At 40.7% G+C, this 17,365-nt stretch overlaps 2 protein-coding genes and 1 long non-coding RNA gene across 4 annotated transcripts in view; 1 reads left to right on the top strand and 2 right to left on the bottom strand.

Annotated features, from left to right (window-relative positions):
• The first annotated feature begins 591 nt into the window (after positions 1-591).
• chpfa (chondroitin polymerizing factor a) lies at positions 592-11,980 on the top strand. The gene is made up of 4 exons (XM_086124315.1): positions 592-1,062; positions 4,565-5,129; positions 6,857-7,039; positions 7,166-11,980. The coding sequence occupies exons 1-4, from the start codon at positions 785-787 to the stop codon at positions 8,426-8,428; spliced, it is 2,289 nt and encodes a 762-aa protein (XP_085980441.1). The 5' UTR covers positions 592-784; the 3' UTR covers positions 8,429-11,980.
• Positions 4,751-7,386, bottom strand: LOC147198034 (uncharacterized). Of its 2 annotated transcripts, XR_015102328.1 has the most exons (4): positions 7,242-7,386; positions 7,070-7,159; positions 4,989-5,027; positions 4,751-4,895 (listed from the first exon to the last, which is right to left on the bottom strand). It is a non-coding gene; the product is annotated as an uncharacterized LOC147198034 (long non-coding RNA). The 2 variants fall into 2 exon arrangements; XR_015102327.1 differs by lacking the exon at positions 4,751-4,895 and having other exon boundaries at positions 4,924-5,027.
• Positions 11,981-15,061: 3,081 nt separating the features above from the next.
• The window catches only part of asic4a (acid-sensing (proton-gated) ion channel family member 4a), a 90,043-nt gene continuing 87,739 nt past the window's right edge, over positions 15,062-17,365 (bottom strand). Inside the window, exon 10 of the mRNA XM_086123989.1 lies at positions 15,062-17,101. Coding sequence (XP_085980115.1) covers positions 16,985-17,101 — 117 coding nt within the window. The 3' untranslated portion in view covers positions 15,062-16,984. The remainder of the gene's footprint in view (positions 17,102-17,365) is intronic.

The following is a 17,365-nucleotide window of genomic DNA, read 5'->3' as shown; positions in this document are numbered from 1 at the left end:
ATTATTCTTGACTTCGTTTCATGGTTTGACAGTCATAACACTACTCCAAGGGAAACAGTGATGACACTGGATCCCTTGCATGTTTTTTTGAATGTTGGAGGAAACTGGAGTACCCTGAGAAAACCCACGCAAGGATGGGAAGAACATGCAAATTCAACATCGGGAGGCCAGGGCCAGAATTGAACCTACAACCCCTGCGCTGTCAGACAGACGTGCTAACCAGTCGACCACTGTCCAGCTAGTCCGATTTGGTTAATTTATTTATTGTTAATTCGGTAAAATATTTGTTTCGTACAATATAATCATACAATTTAAAAAATGTTTGCCTATTTCTCCTGCACATCCCCTTTGACCTACGAATTACCTTACCTCGTGTCCCTTTTAAAGATTTGGCTCTTGAACATCAATTAAAGATTATAACGAACCTGGCCAACCGTGGTGGTGATGTATGTCGTCATCACATGGCACAATGTAGGTGAAGTAAATAAATATTCCTCCGCGTAGTTTTGCGCGCACGTCCACTAACAGGAACTAGACCCGCCTGCCTGGCTGCCTCCGGGTTTGTCACCTACGTCAGAAGGGGCGGAGCTATGTAAGCAGCGGTCCTGACACGTAAGAGACTCACGCAATTTTTCAAACGGAAGAAGTTTCTATCCGAGACGTTGGATGAAGAAACGCCTCAGAATTGATGCAGTTAACCTGTAGCGTCTCTCCAACGAACACCAACCTGGAGGTTCCTTAACAACTCACCGGGACGCTCCGGGAGAGCAGCCGACGCGCCGACATGAGATTCCCAGCCCTTGTTTCTGCCCTGCGGTCGATGGGCCCGGTGATAATCGGCATTTCTTTAGGATTCACCTTGAGTTTACTCAGTGTAAACTGGACAGAAGAAGCGTGTTATGCGGACCAGGGTGCTCCTGTGGGCCGTGATGAACAGCCCAAAGGAGCCCGAAAACCTAATTCCATTTCAGTCGTCCACGACGCAGAGTTTGAAGCGGATTTCGAGCCACGAATATTGCCCTATAAACAAGTTGAGCCGAGTACCGCTAAGAAAGTTTTCAGGTGCGTATCGGGATTGCAATATTTATGTTGTACAGTAGCACACAAGTCTGTTTTACTACTACACCATGAACTAAGTTATAAACACCTACTACTACACTATTCACTAAGTTATAAATACACTCACGGCCACTTAAGGGAGATAACAGTACGTAAGATAAATATGGCTGCACAAACTTTTGTGCAAGTATTTTTAGTCTCTTTATGTTTATATCTGTATTTTGAACAAATCTTCTGTTTTCATTGTTTTCCTGCACTTTAAACTGTATACACTTATATTTGCTGTATACTTTATCTTTACATTAGTAAGCTTTACACGATCAGGATTTTGGAGTCCATCACCGATCAGCTAGTTGAAGAAAATAGAGAACCGATCACCAATCCGATTAGAAAATGGACCAATCTATTCAATCTTTTTAACCAACATTTTTTTCTTTTTTAACAGTACAGTTGGCTTTTTGCAGGCGATTGGAATCATCCCGGACCACCAATAGCTAAAATTCGCTTATAATGAACTGCCATTGAAATGCATGGGGAGGTTGGGGGGAGGGGGGGGGGCATAATAACAATTGAACCTTAAATATCCTCCTCAAAATGCTGATTAACATTCATTAATTGGGAAAATAGAGGGGTGACAGATAACCCCCCCAATATTGTCAAAAAATGTAGAAAAAAATTCAACTGTATCTGATGAGAAACCTTGGATTATTAATAATGGCAGCACAGAGCGTCACCTGAGTCAATGACTGTGTATGCTGTAATGTCTTATTTTGCAGATCTGATCACTGACGTTGATTGATCACCATCCTATGACGGTACAACCGATCACTGCATAAAATGCAAATATCTGCTGATCCGATTCAGCTGATAAAATTAATGGAAAGTCAAGTTCAGTGATTCACAACCTTCTTATTCCAAATCCAAACAAAAATCAGTGGATGCATGTCAATTATATATAATACTTTCTGCCATCTTATAGAAGACTTGTTCTGTCTGGCACTATAAATCACTGGCATAGATAGAAGAACATCCATCTATCCAACCTCTCCTGATTGCCAACCAATTGCAGGGCGTTTCAAAATTATATTATTTATAATTAACCAACCAAGTCAAGCCATTTGACAATAAAGTTTATCCAATCCAATCCAAAAAATTCCTCAATAGAATTATTTTTACAACTCTTAAACTCTCATTTATTTATGTCATATCAAGTGATTCATAATTTAGTGAGATACATGTTTAATATATGTTATAATTAACGCATTTTAGAGAGAAAACCCCCCAAAATAAAATGCTCAATCAATGCAACAAATATTGCAGGCCTTATAAATGCCATGTAAATGCTGTGGGTCGAACTAAACCACGCGATGGGCCATTATTGGCCACATACTTTACCCATCCCAAATCAAATACTGTACAGTCGATTTTGGTTGTCAGAACAATTGTTGTTTGTCCAATGGAACAGTGAAATTGCGGTTTGCACTTCTGCCTCATTGTTGAGAAGTCCTGGGTTTGAATCTTGGCTTGGGTCCCTTTTTGTGGTGGTGACATGTTATCTGTGTGCATATTGAGTTCATTGGAGGCAGTAAATCAGTGGTTCTTAACCTTTTTTGGAGGGGCTGAACCACATAAGTTTAATATGAGAATTCAGAGAACCTTTTGTAATTGGAAAAACAGAATGTCTTTTTTTTTGTTTCTTATTCAATATAGTTATATAATAATACACAAAATGAATCATGTATCTATTGCACACAAAACAATGTGTTCAAAGAAAAAAAAATGAAAAGCACGGGGAAAAAATGAAAGCATAACTCACAGAACTTAACCGCAAATCAATGTATTGTTTGGTTTGACAATGTGCGTGCCTGCTGTGAATGTCCTTTTTTTGCCAGGGTTCGTTCAAGAACGCAAAGACGTTTGCCAACAGTTTTAACGCTCGCAAAGAGTTTTTGTTGCTGTGAAATTCTGAACATATTAAAAGTTTCCTAGCATCAAGAAAAGATGTTTGCAACTATTAAAGCTGTTGGCGCATCTGGCGAAGGTCTTCATGACCTTGAAGGAACCATGACGAAAAAATAAACATTCAGCCGTGAGCAAACACTCGCTACGGGCTTTAAATACGTTCAGGTATGCTCCGCTTCACCTTTCACCTTCACCATAGCATTTTTGCCAAAGAAAAGTCTGTTCCTTTTCTTTGTTCTTACATCTACCATCCTCGTAAAGAATTACAAAGGATACATTGTCTATCCCGCCCCTCGCCCAAAGACAGCTGCAGTAGGTCCGGCTCATTCGCAACACGATTGAAGACAGTTCCAATCGACAACATGGTTGGATAATTTATTGCCAATTTAATTGAGTTTCTATTTTCTCATATCTGCCTTTCATTTTCCAAAAAACAAAGTATCCAAGTTACTTCATCATCCCATAAACACAGTGTCTTATAAATAAAAAATTTAAATCTGCACCACTACCCGCCTACATTACTAACGTTTAGTTCCGACACAACAGTCACCTGCTCCAGTGAGGAAACTCTTAAAGTACATGCGGTACTCATGCTGCGCTGACAAATTCAAATATGTCCACATTTTCCTGGACTCCGTCCCTGTTTAAATATTAGTCCTCACTCCCCAAGCGACTTAAATATTGAACCCGTAAGTTTTAATTTAAGAAAAAGAAAATGCTTTCTAACAGAGGTGAGTTTTGTTGAGTTGTGGTACAGTAAAGTTTCCTTTGCCAAAAGAGTTTTTACTTTTGTAGCATCAGACTGTTGTTGTGACTTTCCGCTTGTCCCATCAGGTAAAAATAGATTTGTCTTTGAATGTAATTATGTTTCAAGGAATATATGAATGAATAAGTCAATGATTCATCTGAAAATATTACTGTCTGTTACCATGTGTAGCTTAATCATCTTTAATCACAGGTTTCAAAATAAACATGCTACTTTTGCAGATGTTGCAATTGGTTGTTCTTTTGAAAAGTCATGTCACTTGAGACAACCAAAAGCAGCTTGGATCATGGATTGGATGGTACCGTAAGACCTTAGACGTAATCGTTGAAAGCTGAAGCCCAGTTGAAAAAAATATTTTGCATTATGTTCTGAAGTAAGTGCCCCCAACAAGATCAAACACACTATTATGATTAATATTTTGCTGGTGAAATAAGAATTAAGAAGATTAATTAATCAGGTTTCAGCAGCAAGGCATATGTAGGAATAGTGGTTATGGTTTCATGATTGTCCATGTCTCAGGTTGTTTGACATGTCCGTATTTTATTTGATGTAACTGTTCTGTAATGTGCTTTGGTTCAGCTGTAGCTGTTGTGAAAGACGCATTGTATGTATTGTAACCTCAGGAAAGCAGCCATTTTGGCATCATACTGCCCTCTGCTGTTGACTCAAATTGACATCAAAGTGCCTTTGGGCGAAACATTGCGAACATCCCGCGGCCCAATCCAGAAAACAGCTGAGCTGTGATATTTGAACTTGTTGTTTTGTTGTCTTTTCCAGGGCCAAATATATCAGTACAGAATTGGGGATTCGCGAGCGTCTGTTTGTTGGAGTCCTGACGTCCAAAAACACCATTAACACATTGGGCGTGGCCGTCAATCGCACCATCAGCCATCATCTAGACTCTGTCATCTTCTTCACTGGCACGCACAACCGCAAACCCCCCCACGGCATGTTTGTCGTCTCACACGGAGACGAGAGGCTGATCTGGAACATGTTTCAGACGATGAAGTACATTTTCGAGCACTATATCAACGAGTATGACTGGTTTTACTTCGTCCAAGATGACGTCTACACAGAAGCCGACAGGATCAAAGAGCTTGTGGATCACCTGAGTATGAATCAAGAAGTTTACATGGGCTGTCCAGAGGAGTTCGTAGGCGGGGAGATGGAAGGGAGCTACTGTTACGGAGGGTTTGGGTACCTGCTGTCTCGAACCTTGCTGCTTCGGCTCCAACCCTTCCTGGAAAATTGTAGAAACGACATTCTCAGCGCCAGGCCTGACGAGTGGCTTGGGAGGTGCATCATCGACTACACGGCTAATAACTGTGTCAGCGACGCTCAGGTATGTAACTGAGGTTATTTGGTTTTAAGTGTTTGGTCTTTTAACATCAACACATTGGACATGAAGGGTGAAAAGTGTCGACCTTTCAAATGCTGCTTGTTTGCGGCTCTTGCCACTTTGTCTTGTATTTGGGGGAAGTTAAGCAAAGAGTGACGTTCCATAAACCTCACATGAAGTGATTGTGTAACACTGCCACCACCATGTTTGACACACAATGCAGTCTTATTTGGATCATGAACTCTCCCTATTCTTCTCCCTACCGTCTCTTAACACGGATCGTTGACTTTGGTTTCATCTGCCTGAAATAAATCTGACTCGTGAACACCGAAGGCTGTTTTTATGTTTTCTGGTTTTAAGTCAAATCCGTCTTTCCCGTGAATGTTGTCACCGGTTTTCATCTTGTCGATCGTAGATTTTGACAATGATAGATCTATCCACGCCATGTTTTTTCTTGACTTCTGTTCATGCTTTGGAGCGATTTTGTTTAACAAAGAAAGGAGGCTTTTGTAGTCATTTGTTGGAGCTATTTTCAGACCTTTTTTGTTTTCGAGCTTACCTTTTCACAATGTGAGCGTTAAATGACATATTTTGGTGAAGACTGAAACAGTACATTTGAATCACTTCTTTAACACACCCTGTGGTGTTCCTTGAAGGCAAAATCACAAAATCATTCTGAGAGCTTCTCCAATATGCTTCACAATGTGAAATGTTAAGTGTGAGAGAAAGTCACAGTTTAGAGTTCAAATGAGCACAAAGACTTGAAGGAAAAATTCTGGGAGATGGTCAATGGAAACAGCTGTGTCAAGGTTTACGCAAGGGTTCCAAACAGTCATGACTTTGGTCTGTGAGTATATACTTAAAAGTGAAAGACAGCCAAATTAAACTGTAATAACCATGCTTGCATTTACGGTATATTACAGAGTGGGTTGCTAATACTCTTTTGTTTTTGTTTTTTTAACTCTGTCTGCTGTATTGGAGAGAGAAACAGAGCACACCGTAAATCTCCTGCAGTTCACACTATGTCACTATAACATCACTGGTGTTAAAAGTTCAGACGTACTTGAAGTCGGATGAGTTAAATGGTGCCACTGATGTGGAAGCGACATGGCATCATACCTATTCCATTCTGACCTCAGCTAGTTTGGGGTTTTCTTTTTCATCAATCATCCTGGAAGATTCGGAAAACCTGAAGTACTGTCAGGCGTGGTTCCCCGTGGTCTAACCCATATTCTTTTCTTCCATAGCTGTGCGTGAACGATGACTAATGGACAGAATATAAATATTCCTATACTTTGTTTCAAAAAAAAATTGTACACACAGCCAAAACAAACTAAATCTGATGGAAATAAAAACAATTGGAACGCTCATAAGAGGCTTGCACATAATCGGGATGTGGGAATAAAACATCCATTTTTATTTACCGGCAAGACGAGGAGAGACCTCCCTGCCCTGTTACGCAGTCTTGATTCTTGGCCCTTTTAATAGACTGATAAATTGGATACACTTTTTTAAACCACTCAGGCTCCTTTGGTGGTTACTTTGTTTATATCTTAAATGACATCATCTTCGTAATCGTGACCCCCTTTAACTTCCAAATTCATCCTTCTTACTCTGTCCTGTTTCCTAGTATATTTTAATGACTTGAAGTACAAAACAAAAATATTTCATTCATATTTAACAGCTGTTTCTGCCACATTGAATTCTAGTCTTTCATCCTTCTGCCTCAGGGTCTCCACTACCACCATTATCAGTTGGGCAAAAACTTTGATCCAAACAAAGAGCAGAGTGAGCAGTTTCGAAGAGCTCTGACTGTCCATCCGGTGTCTGACCCTGAAGAGATGTACCGGCTGCACAGACACTTCACTGAGATTGAACTGCAGAAGACTTACGATGAGATTGCTAAGCTCCAGGTAAGCTGATTTTCAAGTGTCACAAATCACCTGTTCTCTCCGAGGTCGATTCAGAAACTTGTGCTCAAGAAGCCGCCCTGGCGCCATCACGTCGGTTGTACGATGTTTCTACCTGTCGTTCTGCAGGAAGAAATAAAAAACGTCAGCACGGATGCCTTCGAGGGCAACCGAAGTGCTCAGTGGCCGATAGGAATCAACCCACCTTTCGAACCAAAGTCTCGCCACGAGGTTATAAAATGGGACTACTTTACAGAAGAGGAGATTTATTCGTGCATCGACGGATCCCCTAAATGCGATCTGCATGGCATCGACCTCCTGGACGTGGCCGATGTCATTGACGTCGCTGTTGAAGAGCTGAACAAGAAGTACAAACCCATTTTGCACCTGAAGAAACAGCGCCTGATTAACGGCTACAGGCGCTTCGACCCGACCAGGGGCATGGAGTACACCTTGGATTTACAGCTCGAGGCGGTCAGCCAAAAAGGTCACAGTCATTCTATTGCCAAGCGTGTTCATCTGGTTCGACCTCTGAGCCAGGTGGAGATAATTCCCATGCCCTATGTCACAGAGGGTACAAGGGTTCATGCCATTATACCGATGACCGCGTTGGAGCGGGATTATGTTGAGCATTTCCTCAAAGTCTTTGCCTCCAATGCCTTTGAAACCAGTGAAAACATCATCCTGACCTTTCTGTTCATTTACGATCCAGTGGAAGCGCAGCAAGTTAACCAGAATGATATATTTGCCAACGTTAAGACTCAAATAAACCTCTACGAGCACAAATACCCGACGGTGAAAATCCCTTGGATAAGCGTCAAGACAGACACCCCATCGCAGATCAAATTCATGGACATCATTTCCAAGAAGCATCCGGTTGACACGCTGTTCCTCCTAGCTAGCGTCAACACCAACATCAATTTGGAGTTTGTGAACCGCTGCCGCATGAATTCCATCAACAACTGGCAAGTGTTCTTCCCCATCCATTTCCAGGAATACAACCCCGACGTGGCCTATCACAACCAGCCACGTCCGGCCACGGTCGACCTGCTCAAGGAATCTGGACATTTTGACCGCTGGTCATTCGACGAAGCCTGTTTTTACAACGCGGACTACATGGCAACGCGCACGAAAATGGTTGCGGATGTCCAAGAGAACGAGGATATACTAGAGACCCTAGACATTTATGACATATTCGTAAAGTACTCCGGGCTGCATGTATTCAGGGCAGTAGAGCCGGCATTACACCAAAACTACCGCTACCAAAACTGCAACCCGCGGCTCAGTGAGGATATCTACCACAGGTGTGTTCAGAGCAACTTGGAAGGTGTCGGTTCTCCCTCCCAACTGGCAATGCTGCTGTTTGAACAAGAGCAAGGAAATAGCACTTGAGCGCAAAGGGCCGACCCTCCACGCCTGCATGTGACACAAAAGAGCTGAGTCCCTTCAAATGGATGTTTGGACGAAACAATTTGAATAGAATGGCGACGCTGAACTTCACATACATTGTTGTCCGTTTTTGGGCCGTGGAACCAGCTCGCTAAAATGAATGCAATACTATTGTAAACAAAATATATACAATAATAATAATGTTTACAACACTTTAAGGCACACTGAGCAACGCAGCGGAACGCGGCTGAACCTGACAGCTGCCAACAAATCGTATCAGCCACTCCGAGCCACACACCTTGCTGATGCACACATACCAACTTGCTCCAATGCGAAAAACTGCGACCGCAGCCAGCATTTTGAGATATTCATATTGGATTGAAAGACACACAATTGCCAAGGAAGAAGTGGATTTCCCTGGCCACCGTCGCTATAATATGACCAAATAAGGGGAGGAAATGGTGAGAAGAAAAGCAAAAGTTTATGTTTCTGAGGCTATTAGCAATGATACCATTCACTGAATTTCGGTGACAGATACTCTCCACCCTTTGCTTTTTAGTCACAAGTACATCTGTAACTACAATATAGTTGACAGTTTTGTTTAAACCAATGGATATACTTTAATGATGCGGCTTGGCAATGGCTGGCCGAATCTCACATGGTACCTGTGAACTTTATTTTTGTTGTGAGATATCAAGTGATACAACACGGCGTTTGCAACACCCTTCACCTGGAATAAAAACTTTGCGGCAAAATGAGTTGCCCACTGCCAGGCACTCATGGACACTAATTTCACCAACCCGACGCATTGCGTGACAGTTCAGTGGTGTTTGGTCGCGTTGCTCAGTGTGAGGTAGGCAAGTAGCTGGAACCAAAGGACAATTAGCAGTATTTTGACCACTATGTTACGGAAGCAGGGTGGTGTTGTGCGGATAGTCTAACCTTTTTTTTTTTTTGTGATCTGGTGTTGGCACGTGCCCTGTCAGCTCCACACATGTCTTTCTCTGCACCTGTAGGTTTCAATATTGTTCAGGATCTTGATCTTGGATCTTGGTTTTGTGCTGTTACGCGTGCTATTCCTCTCATTTTGCACTAGGGGCCAGTCTGCAATTGTTTGTGATGGACAGAGCGTGGTTGCTTTGGAGAGATTTCGAGAGGTTTAGAGAGTTAAACCAAATAAAATATTGAAAAGTGGTTTGCACTGTGACAGAAGAGCACCTTCAGGAGTTCCGCTCTGGTTTTCTCTCAGTGTTCCCTCAACCCTCAGTGACAAAAAAAAAACTTGTACATTGAGTCAAATGTGGTCCTTTGCATGATCAATGATATTGACCATAATCCTTTATTGATATGGATTATCTGTAACTATGCATCAGCATTTACAATGTCACGGATATGAGTGTATTCAAACAAAATTGCTGTAATTGTGCCTTGAAACTGATTTTTCCATCAGAAGGTTTTTTTTTAAAGACGCTTTGATGTTACGCAATAGTTTTGCAATTCAGGTGCTAAAGTTAGGCTGTGCTTTTTGTCAGTGTTTTGGTTTGAAATGCCACACTTGTCAATGTTTGATAAAGCGGAGTAGAGATGTTGCATCGCATACTGCTTTTCGAGGCCCGTTTGGCAGCAAGCGCCTTTCCACAAGTTGTGTTATGTGCCTCAAACCACGCACTGAAGTATTTCCTGTCGGTCTTTGGCAAATGGAGGCATGAGTACGTTGAATTCATGACTATGTTACTAAAGATGGACTGACAGAAAGCCTGGAAAAACAATGAATATTTGCAGGAAAACAGAACGATGATGATCCTTTCCTTGGAGTTTCTGCACAAAGTCTGGTTTACTTTGAAAGGAGGTGGTGGAAATTCTTCATGGGAACCATGTTTGTCACATGACGGCAGTTTGTGTGATTTGTGAGAGCTCACATTTGGGCTTGCCAAGGCTTTCATGATTCCAGTTTTAATCCCACTATTCATTGAAATTACGTATTATTGTCCTCTTGTTTTCCTCTTCTTTTTTTTTTGTTCCATTTGCAAGTGCAAAGCTTTAATAGATCAGTTTTACTGCAACTCTTTTAGAATGGTAGCAATAGTCGTAAGATGTGGTTTTAATTTTTTTTTAAAATATAGGATACTTAAGAAGTGCAATATTGCTGCTAACGCCACTGTTGAGCGACCACATGGAGTACATTGGCATTTACTTGACAATACCATATGGTACTTTTTTTCGGGGGGGGGGGGGGGTTATGGTCAAGTGTTTGTTCATTTTATGGTACTAGGGGTTCAAAGTAATCCATGTTTGGCACGTTTTCAAGATTGCTCTAAACGCAATGATGGGATGTATTTGTGGAAGGATGTCTGAAGATGCTGCCCCTCCGCATGCTTTTGGAGATTCGCCAAGGAGAATTAAAGAGGGCTTTTTAGGTAGGAACTGCTTCCAAGAAGGCCAAGGGCTAGGAATATAAGCACAGACTTTTTTTTTCCTCTTCTTACTCTGATTCATGCAATGATTCAATAATAATAGCAGCACAAAGCGGGAAATTAGCATCATGAAAAGCTGAAATTACCAATTTTGGTTTCAGGAACAATATGGCATTCATTTCTTTCAACACACTAAATGTATGTACTTGATTCCCAATTGCAGTTTACACGGTTCAAATGTTTTCATGAAATCATCATGATGAACATTGCATTCTACGATCAATCCTACACATTGGTTGAACTGAGAGTGGATGTTGAAAACACCGTGTTTATTGCAAAACTGTTTTGCTGTATTTATGTTTTAACGATTACAAATCACAGACCAAGCGGTGACTGTCCTGCGGCCGCTTTACTGCCTGATTTATTTTTTTTGTTCTTACCAAGACAATGCTCTGCTGAATGTTTTCCTATGAAGAGCATGATGACATAATGAACCAATAATCGTTAACGTTCCAAAAACCACTGTGAATTTTGACAACAACAAAATGAGTTGTGATCTGTATGTCTTCACCAAAGCCGACAAAGTAGAACAACGCTGAAACGATGCTGTAGACTGTTTTGTAATAACGCACTAATTTTCGAGGTACTTTCTAAAGACTTTTTTTTTGGTCTTTTTTAATTCCACACATCACTTCATGTTATCTGATGATGAACACAACCTTGCTGTTGTTTCTTATGTATTTGCTTATTTTTGCGTTTGGCCTTAATGACTTGATGACCGTTTCAGTAATGTTTTGTTTTTGGTCACGTCATGTGTCAGACTCTATGTACAGTAAGTACCTTTTTTTTTTTTTGCATCTATGATTTTTGGAACCAATTGTGTTTGATTTATACTGGTACCAATCTAACCAAAGCAAGTGAAGCAGGACGTTAGTTGATCCTCAACATTTTTTTTTCAATGTGTGCTGTAATTACCAATCAAATGTGAAATGCAAGTTTTGTTTTGTTTTTTTAAATTAAATAAAATGTTTTATTATGAGGTCAAAGTTCATATTTCTGGTCATTTTAAAAGATGAAAACTTCTTTGTTTTAAATGGTAAAATCGAGTTTGTCCTTTAGGTGTCAGTAGAAGAATGTATTACCATTTGCAAGCGGTGCCAATTGTGAGCAATATGCATATTGGAACATTTGAAGCACATTTCCTTTTATTCAGTTTCTTGACATGGTCTTGACCATTAGCGTTTCTGCCCATGTCAGACCTGACGCACATTTTGTCTGGTTTGGGTAAAAGCAAGGGGAAATACTGCAAACGTAATTACAGTTTTAGTTATGTCAAGGGTCCATATGTATTCCCCGAGGCATGTCGTAAAACCACATAATTACAGAGCAGCTGGGACTTAATTGTAAGCTATCATTTTGTACTTGGTTTTATGCACTTTCTCCTCCCACGCAGGAGGCATATTTTCTTCAAATCATTGAGGAACCGATTTAGTTTTACCCTGACAGTTTTTGGGTTCGTGTTCAGGTTATATTAAAAGTCACGTGGTTTGACATTCAGTCAAAAAATCATCAGGAAATAAGCAAATGATTTCGACATGAAACACCACCTTTATGTAGTCTAACCTTTCAAATGCATTTCGGCTGGCGGCCATTCATTACGTCCTTAATACTATCTCGTTACGGTTTCCAAGTGAAACTCAATAAACTGAAAGTCACGCATACACAAAGACACCCACCGGGAGAACGTCTGCCTCATATTTCCGATGTGCCGGGTTCCAGTCTTGGCTCGGTTTGTATGTTCACACCGTGCGGGTTTTTTTCTACGGGAGACTTTCTCCCGCATGCCAAAAACATGCATGTTAGACTCGAAATCAAGGTTACTGATGTACAAATCTTAAAGGGCCACAAAGGGTTTTTCTTAGAGAGTCCATGGTCCATTTATATAGGGTGGTCTTTCTATCTGTGATAATACCGTAATATTCCAAACAACAACAGTCCAAATGGAAATAAAATATAATTTCCATTTTGACATTAAATACATTTAAATGATGTCTAATCATAGAATCAAATGACCTCTTGGAAATGTCACATATTCCGTTTTTCGTCTGATTTGAACTAAAGTGATTTTTTTTTGTGGCGCTAATGTGTCATCATCACGCGCTAAATGCTATCCTGTGATGAACAATTGCCCAGAAAGTAGACTCCTTAAGGATATTGGGGAATCCCAAGAATGCAGGCCGCATGCTGTCCTGTCGGCTACGGTGCAAGCCTGAGGCCTGACATTGTGCCTGGCAGCACCCCACTCGGCGGCTTACATGCACACGTGACAGCAGCTCTTGTGTAAATACGACCCGTATGTCTATTTGGAAACAGTTTTTTCAATCAAAACCGTGTGAGCCATGCAGGTTATATACCAAATGGGCCTCTGACGTGGGTGGCGTGAAGAAGACAACAAATCAAATGCTCCTTGATTACCATTCAAGTGCCCCCCGCCCCCCCAAAAAAGTCCTGTCTTCCTGTTGACTCGGCAGGCCCCTGTGCGACTTGTCTTGAGAGCGGTCACTATTATTGATGACAGAGGAAAGGATTGTTATGCAGGGCCTCGTGTGGGATGCCATCAGAGAGTGCGATTGGAAACCTTTTGAAAATGTCAAAGTGACACATGATTATGAATATTAAACAGTCATATACAGCCCATGATCACTTGACAGGAATAGGGGAGTTGACAGATGGCGGGGTGTGGTAGCTCGTAGTGAATATCCAAGTTACAAGGGCCTAATGCGGAGCAAATTATTGGAAAAAAACATGTCGTTATTGTTGCTCAATCCACAGCCCAGGCAGAAATGCCATGTTTGTTAACGCTTGTCATGAAGTTAGTTTGGAAACATGTCACCCAACTTGCCCTCCTGCATAGGATAGAGTAGGATGTAGCCCGCTCACTGGAACAGGCTTCAAATGCTGTCCTGTGCACTCCAATTGCGTTTTGGTTTCTTCAGCGTGGCCCCAATACTTTGCTTGTGTATGATTGATATTTATTTATACACACTTTTATATTTTAGCCCACATATACAAACCTTATAAATGGGCCGCAATATGTTCTCTTCACTTCACGTTGTATTACCTCACATAGTCCTGTAGATATGGAACACTTATGAGTTTCATTGAATGTGAAAAAGCGATTAACATTTGCCCCCCCCCCCCCCCCCAAAAAAAAGATCGCAGTGCTTTTTATATAAAGTCCAGTCAAGTCCAACAATAAGGGCAAAGGAGTAAGAAACTACTTTAAAAAATCTCTATTAACCCCGATTAACATCCCAGTGATGCACAGATCTCCGAAGCAAACTGAGTACTCATTAGTTTGAATCGCTAAATTCCATTTTGAGGCTCAATCTACATCAGTGTTATCATTGTGTCCTCTCAAAAAAAAAGAAACATTTGTATCAGTCTACTGTACATTAAATGAGTTTTATGACTCTAGGCAAGTTACCATATTTTCCACACTAAAAGGCGCACAGGGTTATGAGTCACACCTTCAATGAATGGCCTATTTTGTAATGTTTTTCATACATTATAAGACACAATCTACAATGCATCCACTAGATGGAGCTACGCTCAAGGAAACGACAACAGAACGATCGGATGTCAGTAAAACTTATTTAATAAAGCAGTGACACAGTTCAACTGCGTAACCGATCGCCTTAAATTTGAACTCTGCGTTGTCAGCATGTCTCGAACAAGGAGCCATTTTGGGGGTCGAAATATTACCGTAATGACCATACACAAGGTGCATCGGATTTTAAGGCGTGCCGTGAGCTTTTAAGAAAATGGAAGGCTTTTAGGTGGACCTTATAGTGCGGAAAATACGTTATCCATATCCTGACACTTGGGCCAGACTTGAGCATTTTTGTTCGATAAAAGTCGGCACAGGCCTGATGCTTGGAAGTCTCAGTAAAATCAGCAATTGTCCTTGTGGGGTGTGTTAGGTGTTTTTTTTTCCTGCTCGACTTCATCTGCTTGGAAAATGTTGAGCACCAACAATCCAAAATGTTAAACCTGACCGCTATTACTGATCAGAAATCCGAGTTTGGCTGTGCCGTGGACGTTTGTGGGGGTTTTTTTTGGTAGGAAAGTGTGCATTACAGTTCGACGCTCGTGAAAACCAGCTACCCAAATTGTTCATACACGGTAAAATATAAGGTGACTTTACTCTGACTTCAAAAAATGAGATCTGAATAAGTTATTTATTGAGAGTGTGCTGTACTCAAACGACCTCCAATAAATGATATTACAGAATTGATCTCTTAAGTGTGCAGTACTCAAATGAATTGAAGTAGCAACATTTATAACAAGCTTCCAGTACTAAAATAATAATAATAAATCTGATATTGAGCAGTGCAGAGGTCTCTCTGAAGTCAGCTAACAATGATTGTCTCTGGTGCTCCACACCTAAATTGATCAGATTGAAAAAAACTCAAATAAAAATCTTACTCGTTGGTGCTGCTGCAAGAAAAGTTGCCGATCTTCAATCATCTTTTTCTCATGAATCATTTAAACGTAAAGTTGGAAACTACGCTCTCTGTATCTGTTCATTCCTTGAAATCCGCCTGACTTTTTGGAGACAGGTCCGATTAGAATGTACAGTGGAACCTCGAAAGATTGGACACACTTCAGATATCAGATAAAAATCTCAAGTCCGTTATGTAACATTTTACGATTTCAATGCCACACAAATAATGTAAAAATAAAATGGTGATAAATTATCCTTGATGACATATGATGGATGCCAAGAGAGCGAAATTTTATGTTCATCTGTCTTGCAAAAATAAAAAGGACATTTCTGCTTGTGCTTTAGAGGTGAGTCTCTTCACATGAAAGTGGAACTGAGCGACTTTCACATGTACATTTTTTTAAGGCTTATTGCTGACGTATTGTGAGCCAGCAATTATCCGTTCTGTTCTTATGTTAGATTCCGTTCACCTTCCACTTCTATTGTCACAGCTGTTTTGTTTGACTTTGGTAGTTTGCATTCCCAATTGTATGACCGTTGTGGGGGGAGGGGGGGTCTTCAAATTCCGAGGTTCCACTGCACATGTTCGTATACAAAACAGGACATCGCGTATAGGGAAATAATGTCCACAATACATAGTCATTGTTCTTACCTGTACAAATGTATTGATATTCTTCTTCATCTGCAGATTTGTCTGTGTACAGTAATTGCTACAATCGCGATCACATATAAAATTATTTCTCTAAAATGTATAAATAACAAAATGATTACATACGTTATCTATATATATATATATATGTATACAGTATATATATCTATGAATGCATTATAAACAAGAGCCATTTAAACGGAATCTTGCCCACGTTCTCCTCATTGGTTTTTACAATGTTAGTGTTACAATGTACAATGCTACTCTCTAACACCTTTACCACAAATCAGACTATGTGAATCATGTGGAAAGATGCCACTTCAATCTTCCAAAAAACCCCCAAAAATATATAAAAATCAAACAGTTTCACTTCGAGAACCCCTTTATAATTGAAATTACACACAAAAGAGCTTCGTTTACTTTCGAGTTCACCTTGTATACAATATAGAACATATGGATCGAAGTATCTCTTTAAATGATTCGATATATTCATAAAGTTGCAATGTCTTAATGCAGCAGTTCAGTGAGTGCTCCAATAGGTTACGGGAAACAAAAAGGATCAAGATGGCTAAAAGAGAAATGAATCAACAAACAAATTATATTGTCTTTTTTGGGGGAGTACAAATGACGTCAAGGGGTCATGCAGTCCTCCGCCTGTTTCTTTTTAGTGAAGGAGCCATGTACCGAAAATTGGTCCTACTTGAACATGAAGTGCCTGACTTCTCACTTGAAGTTAGACAACATTAAAGGGGTCCCATCCTGACAAAACAAAACAACCAAATATAACAAAGTGTCCATTTTGTGCCTACATACATACAAGTGCTTTGTTAGCATCACAAGTTTGGTGTTGGACTTTGGCTGGAGCTTTTCACTGACGGCAGCAAAGAACTGGCGCTGAATACATAAGGTCTCTCTTGAATGGCAACCAACACTGCATTGCTCTCCCTTGGTTGTCACTGCAAAGAAAACGACGGAAACAATGGTTGGATCTAGCATGTGAAGTCCTCAAACACCCCGTGGTGTCCCGTGTGATGATGGTGGTGATTGGGCAGCATCGTGTTGGCGTACGCCCCTTCTGGGTGACTCCGTGTCACGGCATTGGGCTCCTGTCGAAAGCACAGAAAACAACTTGAATGGTACTCGAATATCCATGCTAAATTTGGGTGTTGAAAGAACATTGCAAAGATAATATTTTCCACTTTGGGGGGTTGTTTATTGATTATGGCAATAGACAGATAGACAATATATTATGGCAATAGACATAATCTGAGTCAAAATGCATTAAAACATGAACACAGTGTCGTGTGTTTGACTGAGTGGAATACTGTACTTGACACAAGCAGGAGCTTGGCGGATACTTGAACAATTCT

Source organism: Hippocampus guttulatus, chromosome 11 (assembly GCF_054856545.1).
Source record: "Hippocampus guttulatus isolate MCC_2025c chromosome 11, RoL_Hgut_1.0, whole genome shotgun sequence".
NCBI lineage: Eukaryota > Metazoa > Chordata > Actinopteri > Syngnathiformes > Syngnathidae > Hippocampus > Hippocampus guttulatus.
Note: the sequence above shows the minus strand (reverse complement) of the source record. Positions and strands in the feature narration are given on the sequence as shown.

Excerpts from the sequence above, each read along its gene's own strand:
- chpfa (XM_086124315.1), top strand. The coding sequence starts at position 785 with ATGAGATTCCCAGCCCTTGTTTCTGCCCTGCGGTCGATGGGCCCGGTG. Across the intron at positions 5,130-6,856 it reads ACTGTGTCAGCGACGCTCAG|GGTCTCCACTACCACCATTA; the intron begins GTATGTAACTGA and ends CTTCTGCCTCAG. Across the intron at positions 7,040-7,165 it reads ATGAGATTGCTAAGCTCCAG|GAAGAAATAAAAAACGTCAG; the intron begins GTAAGCTGATTT and ends GTCGTTCTGCAG.